The 19466-nt window shown below is 34.1% G+C and overlaps 1 protein-coding gene across 2 annotated transcripts in view; it reads right to left on the bottom strand.

The window, feature by feature from the left end:
- LOC124354805 (calcium and integrin-binding family member 2) overlaps positions 1-19466 on the bottom strand; it is a 74323-nt gene that overhangs the window by 12769 nt on the left and 42088 nt on the right. Inside the window, exons 1-3 of one of the 2 annotated variants that reach the window (XM_046805529.1) lie at positions 10724-10811; positions 3882-3916; positions 1034-1151 (exon numbers count right to left, since the gene is read on the bottom strand). In XM_046805529.1, the coding sequence (XP_046661485.1) occupies positions 1034-1151; positions 3882-3916; positions 10724-10774 (204 nt within the window). In that variant the 5' untranslated portion in view covers positions 10775-10811. Of the gene's footprint in view, positions 1-1033; positions 1152-3881; positions 3917-10723; positions 10812-19466 lie in introns of those variants that run through there. The other variant, XM_046805528.1, reaches the window with a different exon arrangement.

Below are 19466 nucleotides of genomic sequence, written 5' to 3'. Positions count from 1 at the left end.
TCCTGCACACGCCAATTAGCGAGGATATGATGGCGTGATATTACAGCTTGATAGATAAAATAAATAAATACATTTGACTAAACAATGCCAAACAGTAATTAGGCTAAACAATACAATGCCAAAGATAGAACCAAGGAAGTACATTAAAAATCTAAACAACCCTTGGTTTTTATTAAAATCTACAAAAGCTAAATTACTTTATGCATGTTCTTTATTCTTGAGTCAATTAAAAAAAAACTTTTTTGTTAATTAGATTATTTGTAAAATATATGCACAGGTATATTTTATCTGATTCTTTACTTTAAAAGTAGGCCTACACGAGTAGGTTATTATTAATATTATAATAAACACATATCGAAACCGACGTCAACATGTCTATAAGAAACAACAGCAGGCGGTGAAGTTGGCAACACTGTATGATCTACTTGGCACTGGTAGGTCATTAGCTGTCCAGACGGAGACCTGCCTTGTTACTTAACACCCTCGTCTTCATCACGTGTGTCGCGCTGTCCGATATTGGGCTTGAAGCGTCGCATCTATGCTATCGTACATGACATAGAATGTTCAGTGAATATGTGTAACTGAACCAATCTGGTAGTACAGCTATAGACTTTAAAAACATAAAAAATACGACTGATTTCAAATTAGTTTTTAGTCAAGTATTATTCTCGAAAGAATGTTACGACACAAATGAGCAGATCACGTTGAGTAATTCTCCTTAGCCGACGTCACTACAGTGAGAAGGAGAATGACTCAGGTCTTGCTATGATGTCATGATGACAACCAGAGTAGACTGCAACGTCTGTGGTCTAATATGTACTGACTAAGGGTGGAGAAAGAGATCTCTCTTAGCAAAAAAGAACAAACATTTTGACCTTCTGGAAAATCCGTTGACAACTAAGGAACGCGACGTAGACTAAAACATATTTAGATTGAAACTCAGTTTAGCAATGATTCTCAGTATTTTACAGAGAGCTAAGAATATGTAACTTTGTAACAAGATATATGTGTGGGCCTGCTTTGTGTAGGGTACCTTGAGTTCAGGCAACTTCTCCATCTGCTCACGAGGTACCCTGATAGTTGCAGCTTCATCGCCCGTCATCTGCTTGGGCACGATGTCTGGACTGACCTCTCTGAATCGTTTATGGACTCTGCAACACCGAAGATAAGAATGACAAAATGTTTATTCACAATGTTAAAGGTTAGGATTTAAATTATCCATAAAAGAGAAATTAAGTTGTGAATTCATGATGTAACAAATAATTCTTAAAGAATAAAACCACAGAACCAGAACATTCTATATGTTAGACTATATTAAAAATGTTAAATGTTCCTCCTCATCTACACATCCACAATGTAGTTTCAGCCACTAGTTAAATTAATAAATTTTGACTATCGTTTGTAATTCGATTATTGGTAAACTACGAATACCTTATAACGTATGAAAGTTTTTACTGTAGAATTTACTGCGTGTACGGTTTCATCATAGAAACTGTACCAGTTCGTAAATCAAGAAAATTAAAAATCAGGTTATAACAATCTTTGAAAATAAAATTGTAAGTTACGAACTTTCAGGCTTTTATATTTTGTAGATGAATATATATATATATATATATATATATATATTCATATATATATTTATATATGATATTCATATATATATATATATATATATATATATATATATATATATATATATATATATATATATATATATATATTGATCTACAAAATATAAAAGCCTGAAAGTTCAAAACTTAAAATTTTATTTTCAAAGATTAGTTATAACCTGATTTTTAATTTTCTGGTACAGTTTCTGTGATGAAACCGTACACGCAGTAAATTCTACAGTAAAAACGTTTATATATATATAAATATATATATAAAAAGTCTATAATATATATATTATATTGTGATGAAAATAGTCCCACCCATATAATAATACTTAACAACTAAATAATCAGTAAGAAAACTATAGTTTGGAAAAATATTTTATGGATTATTTTGAATGAAACAACGAGGCTACAGCTTTATATCGCATCGATGCCAATATGAAAGCAATAGAACTATTATCCATGCGCTGACGATATGTACTATATAAACCCTATCTCACTGTCATGCATGTCGTGTAACCCCAGTCGTGGTATACCCTATCTCACTGCTAAAGCGATCCATGCGTTGCAGAGTTCAGAAAGGACAACAAAACTGAATTCGATAAGCAATTACGACTGGTATGGCAGGAGGGGAGTAGCCTGCAGGCCTTGATCCACTTCTGCGATGGATCGGTCGCCATGTTGGCAGAATCAGCTGTCATTGCCACTGGTCTGTCTCCAGTCACTCATTTTACTTATGTCTAGGGACAGGAAAGAATATAAATTTTATGTATAAAAATCAAAACTCTTCCTATATCTCTTAAAAAACCAATATTGTATAAAAAGACTACTCAATTTAACTGTACCGCACAATATTAAGATATTAAAGAACAGAAATCGTTAATTAATTCACTTTACAACTTTTATTTGTTAAGTTTAACTACGGTACCGCAAAGAAATTAAATAAAATACTGAAGCAGACCATTAGTATTTTGAAAGAATTATTTATTGACCGTTTAGGTTCAGGTCTAGTTCAATTTTAGTCTCCTGGTTTTTTGCACAAGACGATGCATTTTTTACTCTAAGAATGAGAGAAAATGTATGCAATTGAGTGTACTAAAAATATTTACCCTGCCTTTAAAACAAAAATTACTTTCGTCTCCGTTCAAGGTTACGGAAATATTTATAATTAATAAATAAAACAGAATTATTGCAAACGCTGATCGTGTATTGGAGTCATTAGCATAACTAACGTTCACTATTATACTGTCATTCCGTATACTGACAATCGGATTGATGCCTAAGTGCTCGGTTATTCAGATGTTACTCTTGTTTTACTCAACTAATCACGCGAAACCGAAAACTTTCCATCAGTGAAATAAGCCTAAAGTGAAGTGCACCACAAATGAAATAATATACTGCTCATTGAAACTTTAGATTTCGCTTTTTAACTCTTAAGCTAGGGCCTATCGCACATTTGTAGTAATACACTCAAAAAATAAACTCTCGTAATTTAGCAGATGCTGAAAAATTTAACAGGAGACATAAGCATCTGCTGCTATTCCACATCCATCCAGACCCCCTCTCCCGCTGCAATAAATCCTGGAGGACATTGATGTGTCACTGACAAGGGCATCCATATCCTGTCCCGAGAGTGGCGGAGGTCAACACCCGTCAGATATGCGAATGACACAAACTACGCGACTTGATTTTAAATGTTCGTTCAAACGTTTAATAAGCTTCAAATGACTGCCGAATTAAAGTAAAGTGTTGTAGCATTTATCAGTACGTAACAACTCAAGTAAAAGAACTCTCAATAATCGGTGAGCCTGTGTTTATTTTAAAAGCCCATTAGGAATGTACAACCTGCGAAATAAGCATCTTGTTTTCTGGCCTTGTTCAAATTATTTCAAAGTTTTATTTGATTTTTTATGAAATAATTACCCAACATAATGAAATAACGTTCTTTTAGATATTTAGTACAGTAGTTATTAGTTTGGATAATCAAATTAATATTGGTTTTGTCAGTTCACAACTCTGAAGTTTTAAAAACTAAGCCTCGCTTTTTAAATTAATGGCTAAAACACATATACTTTGTGAAAATGTTTTAATACAACGTTGTTTATTTTACAGCCTAAACCACCTTCTACACGGGCACAGAGCAGTGTATAATAACTGGAAACAGGAATACAGCGACAGAACTATTAATACACAGACAATGCTGCAGTACTTGATTACAGACTTAACATACGTAGCATTACTTTAAATAAGTAAGTATTCAATACCTACCTTAATATTTCCTTCCTTGTAAAAAATGTACAGTCCTGCCAAAAAGTCAAAACGATAAATTAGAAAAATAAGACATTCATTGATTTAGATTTTGCGGCTGTGAGGCTATGAATGCCTATTCATAGATTTATATGCATATAATTTATTATTATTTTAGTATGTGGGCAGACAATTAAATTCATAACAGAATGTTTTACATGGCGGTTATATCTGTATACCGAATACACATTACTACATGCTACTGGATTGGACCAGGAAATAATAGTTTTAAGCAGTTTGGAGGAGTTGAGGGATAAATTCTAGATCTTCTTCCAAGTTAGTCATATCTTGTGTTTTATGCTAAAAAATAAAACCAGAAACTTAATATTGCAGTGTTTAAGATTTACGTCAAAATAAATGCTTACTCTATTAAAAACATGTAATGTATAAAAAGTTAACAAAACGTTTTACTATTACCTAATACACCTACTTATCTCTTTAGTTCTTTGAACCATTTCATACATAGTGATATTAATATCAATCATGCATTTGAAATAGTTTTTACGATATCAATCAGTCCGTTATAAAATGGGAATCTAAATTGGCGTCAATATCAGCCATGTACAGATCACGTTGTGTGTTATTTCTGCAGCGATATCATCAGCCGACGAGAAAGGTCAAAGACGGCGGAGCGGCGAGACAACACGATGTGCGATGTGACTCATCCATCGGTGGGGCGCATTGCTCTAGATTTAGCGGTGATTTTGACGTCAATTCGATTTATAATTGTTCCGAAGTTGGCATCAATGCGGATCATTGATTGCATACAACCATCTGACAAACAGCAGCCTGTTAGCATCACTCGACTGCCAGCTGGCCCCGTGCTGTTTACCATTGCCTCACTTAGCATATTGTTAGCCTGTTGATGATAACGCTATCTGCGCCACTCAGCTACAGCTCGTTAACCGGTTAATCGGCAGATTTAGAACTGTGCCACCTCACTCGCCAGACTGCAGATACATTAGCAGAGTACCTTGTACGTAGTTAGTACAAACACGGCGTTATCCACGTGTAAATGGATTCCGCTTCGGCCGTTCTTATAAGAATTTTCAAAATGAAAGTTATTATATCTTCTGTTTCAATAGATATCAGTTCAGCCAGCATTATTATAGAAAAACTTCAAAGTAATATCCATTTCTTACTCAAATACTATTCTTTCTACACACTGTGGTATCGTTATTAGAAGCTGTTCACACCAATGTTCAACTATATAGTAAGGGTTTTATGCTGTACCGTAGCTTTTTGTAACTTGTTTGGTGCAATTCTTCTTTGCCAAACCAAAAAGTCAAGTTTGAGAAACCGTGAGCTGTTTGTCCCACATACTTATCTCAGGTGGGTTCATAGGAATTTCCTGGATTTTGAAGAAAAACTAAATTATTATTACATGGCTATGGTTAACCGAATAAAATCAAATTAGAGACAGTATATGCCTATCCTTTGGCCTTTACACACCTCATGACCTAAATTTGGTTGTTTTAATATTATATAAACTTTTGTAACACTGTTTGTTATTTAAGTAAAATGTTTAAGGTTTTATCACATTAACATGTTTTATCCGAAAGCTGACGTATAATTCCACATTTGTTTTGCCTTGAGTGTCAAACAAAACTATTTCGGTGAGAACGAAAATTGGATTTTTATTATATCACGATGAAGAAAGTAAAAAAGGAAAACATACGTGAGTCACATCATAGATCCTTACTCAAGGTATGTAGTAGAGATTCTCATATTTGAATAATTCGTAAATTTTCCTTGAAATGTTTGGGTTTCATAATTACAAAATCTTTAAAAGAAAAAAGTGGAGAACTACATAAACATTAAAGTGTGATGTTATGCTGAATTTTTATACGAAACTAAAATGAGTTCATTGATCGAAATATTCAATGACGTGTGAGAATATTTAAAATAAATTCGAACCATCCGAAACATTGAGGAAGGATGGATGGGTTCAGACAGACAGACTAAAGGCGTCGGATGACCTCAACGGTCGCGGTCGTTCCTGATTGTGAGTGGGTCGCCTGTGAAATATGTTCCGCTACGTGATAATTATTAGGATGTGCATTGTTGTGTCATGGGAAACCTGACTTGCATTAATCAAGTACACAAATGTCTAAACAATTATTAACAAAGGATTCCTTGTGCGAGTAATTTTGTAGACCATTATTGAATCTAAAGACTTAAAATGATGAATTTCTTTTATTTTTAACTTATTTGTCGTTCTTTGTTATAGTGAATAATTGAACAGAAAAATAAGCAATATGAGTGAATGGTATCAAGACTGAATATGGATGCTTGTACAGTTATATGATGGCATTATGTTTAACTGGTCCTTTGAAAGAATATTCGACATTTTCGACAAACGTATCACTTGAACGGTTATCTTGGAAACACAACATAAAATAAAATAGCTATAACAATTTTGTTATACGATCGGAGTAATGTGAATTTATGTATACAGGGTAGGTTAAATACGTTCCCTAATTTTTGTTGTTTCTTTTTCAGATATCGATACTGAATCATCGCCAATCATTCTTAGGGACAAAATACTTTGTTTTGACATACTGTTTTTAATATATGATGTCCATATCTTAGATTCACAGTATTAGAAATATTTGTGACGAAGGTGTTTTGTTGTTTATCAAATTTCGTACTCAAAGGGAAATAAAACTAAATCTAACTTTGCGATGATGTCACAATTATTCATGAGACGAAGAATGCGTGCAAATAAACTGTGATAATCATTTTTACTTCATAAAGTGATAGATCCTCAAAAAGGTTGTCCTTGTTTCTTTAAAAGCCCAATTGCTAGGGGAATTAACAGGAGATTACTTTAACTTTGGCTTCGAAATACTCAGGGGACGATTCTGAAAATCAATTTTAACTCTGGAACTATGACCGAATAGCGTTATACTTTTTATTTCAAAAAATCTTTTACAATTACAACTGTTTAATGAAAACAGGTATTTGCTTCCATTTACTGTAGGTCCTGTACCTTTAAGGGGGGAGTGGAAACCCTTGTACGTGAAGACATTTCACACTCTGTTTAGTATAAGGAGGTGACTGAGCTCATTTCAGAACTTCATTTTGAGTCGGCAACACCTGCTATGCCTTCGTTGAGTTTATTCATTGTTGTACTTTGTAGATCCCCTAACAATAACTTTAAAACATTTTGTGACAGGTTTGAAGATGCGTTACGAAAAATAACACAAATGTGATCATCTGTAGGGACTTTGATGTAATTTCTGGAAGAAATAATAGACATGTTTTGTTTCTTTCAATAATGCTTTTCAAATTGCTATTTATCAAATAACACATCCTGCACCATCTAGTTCTTGTATTGATAACATCATTACAAGCATAGGTTCACTTCAAGTATCTGTTGCCACGGTTCGTAGCTGTATATCTGATCATTAAGCGCAGCTAGTAAAGGGTTTTCTATTAATAATCCAAAAAGAACATAATTTATTAGTTCTTCGTCTTTCAGAATTTTCCAAGGGTGACGCCGATAGATACAGTGAACTAGCCTTGGCTACTGATTGGAAACTCATCTTCATTGAAGAAAACATTGATGTCCAGTTTTATTCATTTATGACGAACATACTGACCTTTTTTAATAATACACTCCCATCGGTTTCATATAAAAAAGGAAGCCGAAGATGGTAATTACAAGTTAAAGAAGATCTAAAACGCTTTTATATACTCCAGCTTAATTATCCAACTGACAGTCTTCACGATTTTTATAAAGAAAAAAGCGAGATTACTGAAAACTCATCTGCAAAGCTAAATCGACGTCGGCTGAAAATAATATAAAAATGACAGTATATTATTGTCATCCTTATAGCTAGGGCCGTGTGTCAGGTTGTATCTAACTATTCTGGGAAGACTCAGAAATCTTAAAAAATTCAGAAGTTGAAGATTAATAAACCATGTTTAACCAAGCCAATCGACATTGCCGAATCTTAAAATAATATGTTGGTAAACGTTTTCTAAGTTCCTCAAAATATATCGAATATTCAACCATCGACTACTTTTTCGGCGCAATTCTTCTGTTTTCTTTTCACTAGTCTCAGAAAATGAGTTAATATAATTTCAAATTTAAGTCTAGCTATGCTACTGATATTTATGACACGTATCCGGCGATAGTTAAATAAGTAGCAGCAATGCCGTCGACTATCTTACTCAGTATTTCAATATCCCATGGTAAATTTCCATTGGGTCTTAAACATTCAAATGTTATATACCGTACCTGTATTTTAAGAAGGGATCCAAATATTCTCCAGATAATAAACTGATACCGTACCTATTCTTCCTATATTAAGTAAAGTTTATGAACGCACCATCATTCATTAACGGCTGATTAATGTTCTTGAGGAACATCAGGTTATCTCACTAACATAATTCAGATTTTTTAGGAATAAATCTACTATCGATGCCATAAATGACTTCCTTGTTGCTGCTCTCACAGCTGTGGGAATGCACGATTGGGATTTTTTGCGATCTGAGACAAGCTTTTGATACTGTGGACCATCATCTACGAAAATTGGAGGGCTAATGGTGTTAAAAGAGTTTTACAGCAATGGTTAGACTTTTACATCTCTGGTAGAACCCACAGTGTCAACGTGATTCTTTGGACAAATCATATTCTAGGTTTTCTGCGTTCAACAAGGCTCTATTATAGGTCCTCTTTTGTTTGTGTATAGGCAAATGGTTTTAACACCCAAGGATCACTTGGTACAATATGCTGATGTTACAAGTGTTGTCGTGCGAACTAATTCTACTCAGTTACTTGACACCGCTTTGCGGGAATTATTACTGAATCATGATGGTGTGGTTTGAAAGACACTGTTGGTCTCTAGATGTATATATAAATGAAGCATGCTCTATTTTGGACCATGTAGAAATTTTACTCATATACAAATATTTGCCACTGTATATAATGAGGCTGTAGGGTTTGAATCTAATTCCGTTTGTTAGGGATGCAAATACATCCTGACGTTAATTGGAAAATCAGCTGTGTAGAAAATTGAACTGCTGTATCTATTTTATTCTATTAGATATTTATCTGGATTCTTAAATAAATCTATCTAAAATTGCGTATTATAATTATTTTTCCTACTGGTATTTTATGGGAACTTCTTCTGGGAAACGTCATCGTCATCCCCTATCAACTGGATTTTTAGAAAATGGCTGTGAGGGTGATTTGTGGTTCCCTGTGAACATTCCCTAGTATTCCCTAGTGAACATCTCCTACCCTTCCATCCTTATCCATATATTCAATGTGTGTTTTAACTTTTAAAAACCTGTCATCTTTTCCAGTACATATACATCCTTATTCCACACGATTCAAAACTTGTCCTATGGTGCCAATGCATCACCAAGAATTCTTTATAAAGCAACCACATATCGTAGTACAAAAATATTCTAGTGTTCTACCAGATTATAAAAAAATTAGTGAAACCATATAACAGAATATATACTATTGCAGATAGAGTACTTTATAGTTATATTAATACATAGTCAGTTTTATTAGAATAAAAAAACTTTAAAATTCATTATTAGTCCTATGTAAACAAAGTTATTTAATGGCTTATACATATTTTCTATTTCAATATTTTTTATAAAAACAGAAATCCTACAACAGGTAATTATATTACCATCACAATCTGATAATATAATTATCTAATATTATTTTCAGATACTTTTATATCCGAATAGAATTATTGGAAACGGTTCTATTTATAAAATAAAAAATTAGGGAAATAAACTATTCAAAGTCTACCGTTTTTTTGACGGGTATAGATATATCCATCAATCTATAAAGGGAGGGAAGTCCAAATCTACGAGTATGCTTTACAGGAATTTCTCCACATAGTGTCTTGAAGCTGGGTTAATGATTACTCAGCTTTTTCGAATACTAACAAATGTTTACTCAATATATCAATCAGATAATATAGGTAATACAATGTTTCAGCGTAAAACCCCCATACATAACTTAGTACTTACTAAGTTTGAACCTTCAGGAATTACCAATTACTGCGAAGGGTATTAACAGTTGAAACTGAATATTTTTACCAATGATTACATAGGAATATTCCAGATTAGATGTTTATTTATTCGTTTAAATAAAATTATTTACTACCCGGAATAAAAGAATGCTCAACTCCACATCTTTCTCAATCACACCATATCTTTCTTTATAGTTAGTAGAAACATATTTTCAGTTTTATTATTACATTTTTACTAATACAAATCTAGATTATTTGTGTTTATGAACTAATTATTTGTGATTTTGGTACGGTTCAAACTTGGATTAGTTTGATCTGAATCACTGGTTTAATGCTTACAATATCGATTTCAACCTATTATTTTCACAACATATAGATGTTAGGTTTTTTGGATTACTGAATCTATGTATAAGATTTATTTTCTGTCAATTTTTGACTGACTATAATTGATAAAGATAAATAAAATAAGAATAAGAATGGGAATTGAACCTTGAGGTACCGTTACAACAACGATATCAAATATCAACTTCCAAACTTTCCCAAATGTCGAGATTTGTGTTAGATTACAACAAAATTTAAAAAAATTGATGACCTCAGTTGACTCCTTTTTAACTAACGCTTTCTCTGAACAAGAGTTGAACAGTAGATTGCGTTCTTGAATATTCCTTTACTCTTTTGATCTCTATAATATAACAGTCTTCAAATCAACCAGCCAAACGCAATGAGTACAAATGTACTCAAAAGTAGAGAACTAAAAAAAAATTGTTTCCGTTCCAAAACTCCGAGTTCTCGAGTTACCTGGTAGTTGTCCAGCTGCTCCTCCGTGAAAGTGACCACCTTGTTACCCATCTCTCCGTCGACTCCACCCCGGCCCAGGGCGTGGTCTTCGCTCTAATACATTGATTCTACGGTACCTCACGCCACAGCTAAGTAATACGTATGTCGTATGTTACGAGTTTTGCATGTCATGCTGTGAAAATAATTTGATTAAAATTTACCTTGCACCACGAATAAAGAATTTGTAGTTCTTGAAACATTTTTTTCACTGTTTAAAATTTGCTTTAGCCAACTCTTCTTTCCCGTAGATGTGTTAGATCCTGAGAAAACAAAGAGACATTTTGATTGAACCACAAAGACAAAGCAAAATGTGCGTTCTCGTTCGTTTAGTTTGTTAAGCAAATGTCAATCCATCAGCTTATCTTATTGGTTACATTGACTCGTTGTAATACAAACACCAGCAGTATACGAGTAAACATTTACTAAAGTACATTAGCTAAATTTCACCAATCCTCAAAGTACTTTATATTTTGTGAAGTACAGAAGTTTTAGTAGGTGTGCCCATTAATAGAACTAGTGAGGTACATTAATATTAAATTACCATTTCAGAAGGTTCATATGTTAGAGAAAATATAAAACCCCCTAACAGTAAATGTGCCTATCATAATAAGTATTCTGACCTTCAGTTTTCTCCACAGTAAGTTTTAGCGATGCTGTTTAGATCGCCCCTCATGTTTGTGCAGTGCTCCCCTACGTCCGCTATATCATGTAAGAACTCGGTTAAAACGACGGTGACACTCCACTAAACACAGTTCCCACAAGTTAATTTAAGCTGTCCCATCTTTCCACTACTATTAAGCCCACTCAGAGGTCCCATTGTCAGACCTTTTCTACCGAATCACCAGTTGGGAAACCTGTCATTGAGAGCATGACGAGTGCTGAGTGCCGGGACTGTACATCGTAATGTGGAGGCTAACCATCTGTTGGTACAATCGGTTGCAATAAAACTTGCCCAGTTGCAGATTATTTTGCAAACAGTACCTTCACTCTTTCAATAAGATTTATGGGGTTTTAATTTTACGAACGCGGCAGTGTCACGTTGGGTGACACCGATACAGAAGTAGAAATCCCTTCTATATGCACAATTTTTCAGTTGGTATAAGTAATGTTGACTTATTGAAAGATAGTTTAAATGCAAAATCATAACACTTTGTATTTTTAAAGATATAAATGAAACAGTTTAATTATATATCGTTTACTGGAACCAATCGTACAAAAATTAAAAAGATGTGGCATCAGTTATTCAAACTTAGTAATAAAATAAAGTTAACAAAGATAAAACTTAAATTGTTAAACATAATTCTATGAATAATTTATTACAACCTAAAGAATTGGGATCCAAATTACTCCCATAATATTAACACGAGGAGAATTATTCATATCCTGTGAAAACTCCTAAAAGAAAAAAGTCCATATTTAAACATTTTTATTTTTGACTGATTCGAAATACTAGGTGCATATCAAATTTCAGGTTGGTGATAACTTCTTCAAAATGACTTTATTCCTATTGTCGTATGTGTACATTGCGATGTTTTTTTTTGATTTGACAAGAATGGAAAATTTTTGTGATTGTCTTAATACGTATTTAATAATAGCGAAGATGGAGATCAAAACTATTCGTTTTGATCCATATACCAATCCTGCAAGTGTTGCAGAACGGATAGTGGGGCTTAAATCTATTAAGAGATATATTTTAGCTGCAAACAATGACAATAGGAAAATAACAGTACTATTGAGTATTGCTAATACACAAAGACATTTATAACATTTTCGAGTATCTGAATTTTTTCTCTACCTGACGTCGTGGTTAAATCAGAAATGACGGGGTATAAGAATTATTGCAGTTCTACGTGCGACTAGCATTCACTCGTTCCAGAGATACAGAGCGAAACTTGCTCCCTGATGTACACTTCAGATGCATTTCAACAAATTATGGTTACCTTACAGAGAATCCGTCCAAATCCTGACCAGGTTAATAATGAACATTTGACTTTTTGGGATTTGTATTTGCCATAGGAAAGATCCGTCCTGTTGCTGATAAGGTAAAAGCTATTCGGGAACCTCCTAAACCAGCTAAAATTGAACAGCTGTAGGCTTGTCTGGTGTTGCACAACTTTTGCCTTTCTTTCCTACCCAATAAAGGCGATGTTGCAGAGCACTTACGTTAAATTTTAAACACAAACGCTAAAGGCAGTGGAACGAAATTTAGGGATCATGCTTTTGTCGCCTTTCACTTCATCAGCTGTGGGAACAATAATTCCTGCGTTCGGTATGCCAAAATGAATGCGCCCAAATGTTCCATCACTTTATTCTCCGAGACTAAATTGATGTCTTCCTAACGTTTCAGTACTTAGCCTCCAAGACGAAATAAGCGTGCTTCTAAATGTTGCTAAATTGGACGACGAAGAATCTTTATCGTTGGATCGGAATGCGAACCAGCCACATTTAAGTGTTGTAAGAGGTCCATTCTGTAATCCCCATTTTAAAAGACTTTGTATGGGGAAATGATGAATCAACTGTGTTTATTTTTAAAAACCCATGCAATGCTGTAATATTGTCACGTGTTATGAAAGGGTTGTTTATTTTAATTTAATTATGAATGGACAAATTAATTTCAGGCGCTTCATGTTAAATAAATTTGAATAATTTACAACGTATTGTGTGGTATTTAATAATATTCCAATGATAAAAATACGGGGGTGCAAAATGTTGACTTCCTAAATCACCTGTAAATTTTATACATCGACAAGGTTGACACTTTTCACTTCGATTAACTTTTGACACAATGGAATATGACGGTATGTGAGTTTCTACGACACTTGCGATTACTAAGTCAGTAAGTAAGTCTTAAGTGTAGTCAATCAATCGTAACTGCTGTAATATACGTCTGTCAGGTTTGCCAAATTTTGGTTATAGTAAGGCCGTGTGCTAGTTACAACTCTTGTGCCACCGATTGACGGTGGTGTTGCGTGTATTGAATCGAATTGGCTCCTTTGCCGTGGAAGATAGGTTGCTCAACTAAAAAATAATAGTTGCAGGTAAGTGTCCACGGCTGATAGCGGACTAAGGAATTACAACTGACTGATATATTATAAGCTTAAAATTATCTGTGCTTGTAACAGTAGGTGTGTGGACTGCATGTCAAGCTCTCAAAAACACAAAGATTCATTGCAAGTTTTTTTATAGATTTTGAAAACTTTAACAACACTGTTTTAACGACACCGTTATAGGTATAGATTTCACGTATTTTTTTTTTTTTAAAGATAGCCTATCTATTGATAACATGTAAACCTCTTGAAAACAAATTAAACTACTAAAATAAGGGTTAAACTGAAACACTGTCAGTAAGCTACCGCACTTGTTTTACTCTTGTAGCAGCGTTTTAGGTTGAATACAAATTAATAGATTTAAAGTTTCCCTTCCTTAATTTGTCTGTGGCTACCTCACTCTGTAGGTATATCCGAAACGGATTATTACATTATATAAAAAAATAACTACTTGCTTGCAATATACTTCGGAGGATGGAGGAGGCGTTTGCCTCTATCAGGTTTATAAAACCGAACTTTCCTTTTAACGGAAAATTTCTGACGAGTATGACATTTTTGATTGAACGCGAGACTCGGCAGGGTTTGTGATCCAGTGATCCAAGTAATAAGAAAGTACAGTGTAGACAACGTCTCGTTTAGTGCTGTATTTCTTATGTTCATACCAACTAAAACTCATGCAAACATGCGGACTTTACAGATCTGACTCCATTTCTTTCTCAATTCTTTCATTTTTTTACAATTACTTATCAATCATTACATTACATTTTGACGTGACAACGTCTTAAATTAGGTTGCGGCTCGGAGTCACTCATGAAAAAGTGTAACGCCCGGTAACGTTACGATGCCCGTCCAGTGGGTCCGCCGCACGGGATCCGCACGGGATAAAGCAGATAACTGTGGGTCCGCCGCACGGGATAAAGCAGATAACTATGTTTATTCGTGAAAATGTGGAGTGCTTAGATTCGTCATTTACAACAATAAAGGTAAATAATTGTACACTGATATTTCATTATCGTAAACTATGATTGATTGATTAATTGTTAGATTGACACAAAAGTTGAGAAACTGAGTTTATAGGTTATGTCATACTATTGACAAATGTTGATAGTGTTAAGTAAATTATTAGTTTAAATCACTCTGCAATCAATCGTAATTCAGTCGATTGAGAAGAAACAGCGCGTATTGCTAGTCAAACATTTAAAATAACAAATTATAACCTCTAACCTGTCATAACAGTGCGACCAAACAAACGAACTAAACCGACCAATCACTACGCGCGGAGTTAGAATTTAACTGTGTTTAGCAAGAATTTCAAATTCCAATTTTAGTAAATGTTTTTGTTCAACTTTACCATTTACAATACAAAATTTTAATTAATTTCAAATTATGTACAATGTTTTAGTAAACAAAATATATTTCTATAGTTAAAATTTGTGCAATTCTTATTTTCATTCAATTCCTTGTTCCTATTGTGCAATTTAATAATATTCATATCAATAAATATTCTACCGAGAAAAAGACGTTGTCACGTAAAATCTTCGCCCGTAAAACCGACTTTACAGGCAACCATAATTTTTTTAAAATTGGAGTTATTTACTTATTTTTGAAATAATATTTTATTTTGAATTCAAACCGAAAACAAATAAGAATAATATAGAATGGTTGGTAATCAAGTGTGGCTAGACCTGTTTCGAATACCTATAAAAATAACGTTTGTTTTATGGCCCCATCATTATAATAATTTTCTACAAATGGTGGATTAGCTTTTACAAACTTTCTCGTGAATTATAACGTGCTAGACTTTTAGGAATGAGTACAATCAATACTTTATCAGGCTTTTCGTAATAAAGGTAGAAAATAAATAGGATAAAATCAGAATATTTGGATGAAAATAAAATACCAAACATAGTTTTTCCAGCCACAATAACTGTGTTTAAATTGGCTTGTTGACACCATGCTCGAGTAATAGTGACCAAAATAAAAATTAGTCTCATAAGAGGTTTAAGAGGGCGAGCGAGAGAAAGGTCAGAGTCTGACGTCAGAAGGGGTCATAAACTGGGTTACGTGCTATATTGGCTCTTGTAATGGGATGAGCCACTGACGCAATGAAGCCCCGGAAGCAATGTAGGACGATTATTCGACTTGCCGGCACTGCAGTGATCGACAGCTTTCTTTGCTCGCAACAGCAGACTATTAACTTTACTCTTTCTTTTATCTGCACTATGCCTTCTGTCACTGTATGTCGGGTACGATGGTTAATCCCCTTAACTCTACAAAATAAGGTCTCTCAATATTTTTATGGGACAGATAAACGTTGCGATTATTAAGGAGAGATATGATTTTCTGGAAGTTGTTGCGGCTCAGAACAGAATTTGAACAAAAACTTTAAAGAGCAAAATATTTGCGTTTTAAGGAGACCTTGAGCAAAGAGCACTTGCTTTTCAAAAAGGCTGTAGAAAAGGAGTTTTATTATTATCTAACTTAAATCAGTATGAATATTACATAGAAATATAGTATAGTGCCCTGACTGACTGAATCATCAACGCAGAGCAAAAACCATAAGGGGCATGAAATTTGGTACATAACGTTTATCCTGTGCCCTAGAGGCTCATAGGAAGGATTTTTTTCTCTCCGACGTCAGGGATCCACCCCTCTGGCTAAAGTTGGGAAAACTCCCATGAAATGAAATGTATTGCAACAAACACACTTTAATTTAAATAACGTGTAGAAATATAATCAACTGTTCTTTGTAGGCCTAAACATTATAATGTGACAGCACAATCATATGCTTAATCAATTTAATTACCATTTTAAATGACTACATTTATGGCTTGAAGGCATAGAGTAAGTTTAAACTATTAATATTTATTATTTCATTGTTGAGTCCAGAGGTTAGATAGACCATACAATTGGAATTTTTAGTACAGATATACTTTTAACTGTACATTTTTCCGAATATTAAGTATACAGTACTTGATCGTTAGTGTAATGCAGATATCAAAGACAAAATTACTATCTTACTTGAATAAGCATGCGCTTTGTGAGCTACGCACGCTTTTCAGACCTATTAAAATTAAAAACATACTCACTTTCACTTAACATATAAAGTGCCTAACCATGAACATTGCGATAATATGTACCAGGTTATATTATATAATATGTACCTGAAATATATACTTCCGTTTCAAAACTACATAGAGCCCTCCTACTACCATCATTACGAGTACATCATACGTGTGTTAACTGAAAAGCTAAGGACTTCAACTTTGGGTTTCCTCCACACTGGGCTAAAAAAATTAAAATGTTACTGAAATTGTTGGAAATAAATGACACATCGTTGAATATTGGAGAGATATTTCACAGGTATTAAAAACTGTACTCTACGACTTCAGAGTCCCTATTAACTTACCTTAAAAATTAATTCCCAAATGGATCAGGGAGGTTAGATATCTTTAAGTGACTATGACTTGCCTCAGGAGTGTTTAGAAAGTCTTTTAAAAGGAATATGTCTATAATTTCCCTGGTGTTGCAGAGAATTGCGTGCAAAGCCGCTAATAACACTCAATAACACGCGTGTAAACACATTCATAAACTACTAGTCTGAGTTCATTATTCCTTTGAAACAGTAATCGTGCATTAGGGAAAAGTGAATTTGACATTCAGTAAACTAAAAAGTCAAACAAAAACGGTCTATAATATTAAATTAATTACTCAAGAAATCCTTAATACTGTTGTATACATAAGGCCAAATATCATTGTGGCTTAAAACAGACAATCTGATCATTTAAATATGGCGGCCGTTCAAACTTTAAGAATTCACAAATCTGATGTTTTTGAACCTTCGGAAAAAACAAACAGTGTTCTGGAATGCATATGAGATTATCTAAACATTTTGTAATAAACCAATTTTTGGTATCTTGAACGGTTTTCAAGATATTGATTACATATAAATCCCATAAGAACTTTCCTTCAAACTACGTGCAAAAATGAGGTTTTAAATATATTTACATTCGTTGGTATGGCACCTTGGTATGCGATTTTGTTTTAATATAGTGGCTGTTGACACTGTTTTAAACTTACAACTCCGTTGTATATGAGAAAAACAGAGAAACCCCTTAAACTGGTCTGGTGCATAAAATTTGTTTTACAATTTTCCTCACAGACTTTGTTTTGTTATAAAACCGTTAGATTTTAGAGATATTGAGTACGTAAATCCCTTGAGAATAAATTAATAATATTTCAGTTGTCAAAAAATCTGCCAACTTCCTCCAACTGAGCTAGAAGGACTATTACAATATGCATTTAATAATTTACCCTTTTAATTTTAATATTCTGAAGAACATCGTTTCGTACTATACATATATTTTGGGGGGTTTGGGAGGGGGGTTTATTCATCGAATGGGCAAGAACTAGGTACTGATTTATCACCTTCCGAACAAGGGGGTGTTAAATCAGGGCATGGACAAGGTCAAGGCGCTTAATAAGGACTTCCCCATGCAAAGGGGGTGCTTATTCAGGTCATGAACACGGCCACTGCGCTGATTTAGCACCTCCTCTTGTGATGTCACATTAGCGTCACGAGCGAGGGGTGCTATGTTCAGGGAGCGCTAAATCGGCGCACCGTCATACACAAACTCAGCAAAATTATCGCGCTGTTTCACAAACGTAGAAACACAAAAACCTGCTCCTTCATTTAGTTATTACATTCAGCGCTTAGAACAGTAGTTGGACTAAAACTTTAAAACTTCTTGCAAATATCGTAATGAATTAATTCGTGCTTTCTCTATGGTTTTAATGAACTGCACATTTTTGCTTTTAATTGCGTAAATTGTTATAGCATCTAACCAGAATTGAACATTGATGTAATAATAAATATTAACAGTTTTCTAAATGTAAAAACCACTGCATTAGGTATTTCAGTAGAAAATAACCTAGATCGTGCAAATACTACAGATTAACACAATAACAGTTTAAAGAGGCTTTATTTTGACAGATTTGATTAATTTTCTTTGCTAAAACTAAATCAGTTTTAAATGTAGCAAGGACACTGTATGTTTATAAAGTGAAAACCTACATATTTATATGATACATATAGAAAATGAAATTCTTCACACTCATTACCAGCCTAAAGAAAAATTACTTGAATGTTTATAGTACATATAAATAAGTGTGCGCGTGTGCGTGTGCGTGTGTGTGTGTGTGTACAGTGATATTTTCGATGATGAATTAATTAAGTAATTGAGGCTAAGAAGGCACGATTGCTGCTACCTGTACCAGTATGACACGTTATCACCTTCTGGGCCCACGCGCATTGGAGTTCGTGTCTACTGCGCATGTACAGGCAAGCACCGCGCAACTTACTTGCACGACGCAGGCGCAGCGCGGTTTCCGGTAACCTGTTCTGATTGAACCACTGGAGCGCAGCGAACGAGGCCAAGGCGAACTACAGCGGCCGGAGACCGAGCCGCGAGGTCCCGACCGACACTAAATGCCAGAATTATTGTTCTTTCGCTTTTTGCTAATGTGGGAATGACCGCGAACGTACCGTAATTAATGGTTGCTATAGGTCGCGAGTTACCGCCACTGAAGCAATGAATATGATACATTCCAATAACATTTGTATGACTCATTAACCAAATGTGATAATTCTAATAATT

The sequence above is a fragment of the Homalodisca vitripennis genome, chromosome 2, assembly GCF_021130785.1.
Source record: "Homalodisca vitripennis isolate AUS2020 chromosome 2, UT_GWSS_2.1, whole genome shotgun sequence".
Classification (NCBI taxonomy): Eukaryota; Metazoa; Arthropoda; class Insecta; order Hemiptera; family Cicadellidae; genus Homalodisca; species Homalodisca vitripennis.
The sequence above is the reverse complement of the archived record's forward strand: the minus strand, read 5'-3'. Positions and strand labels throughout refer to the sequence as shown.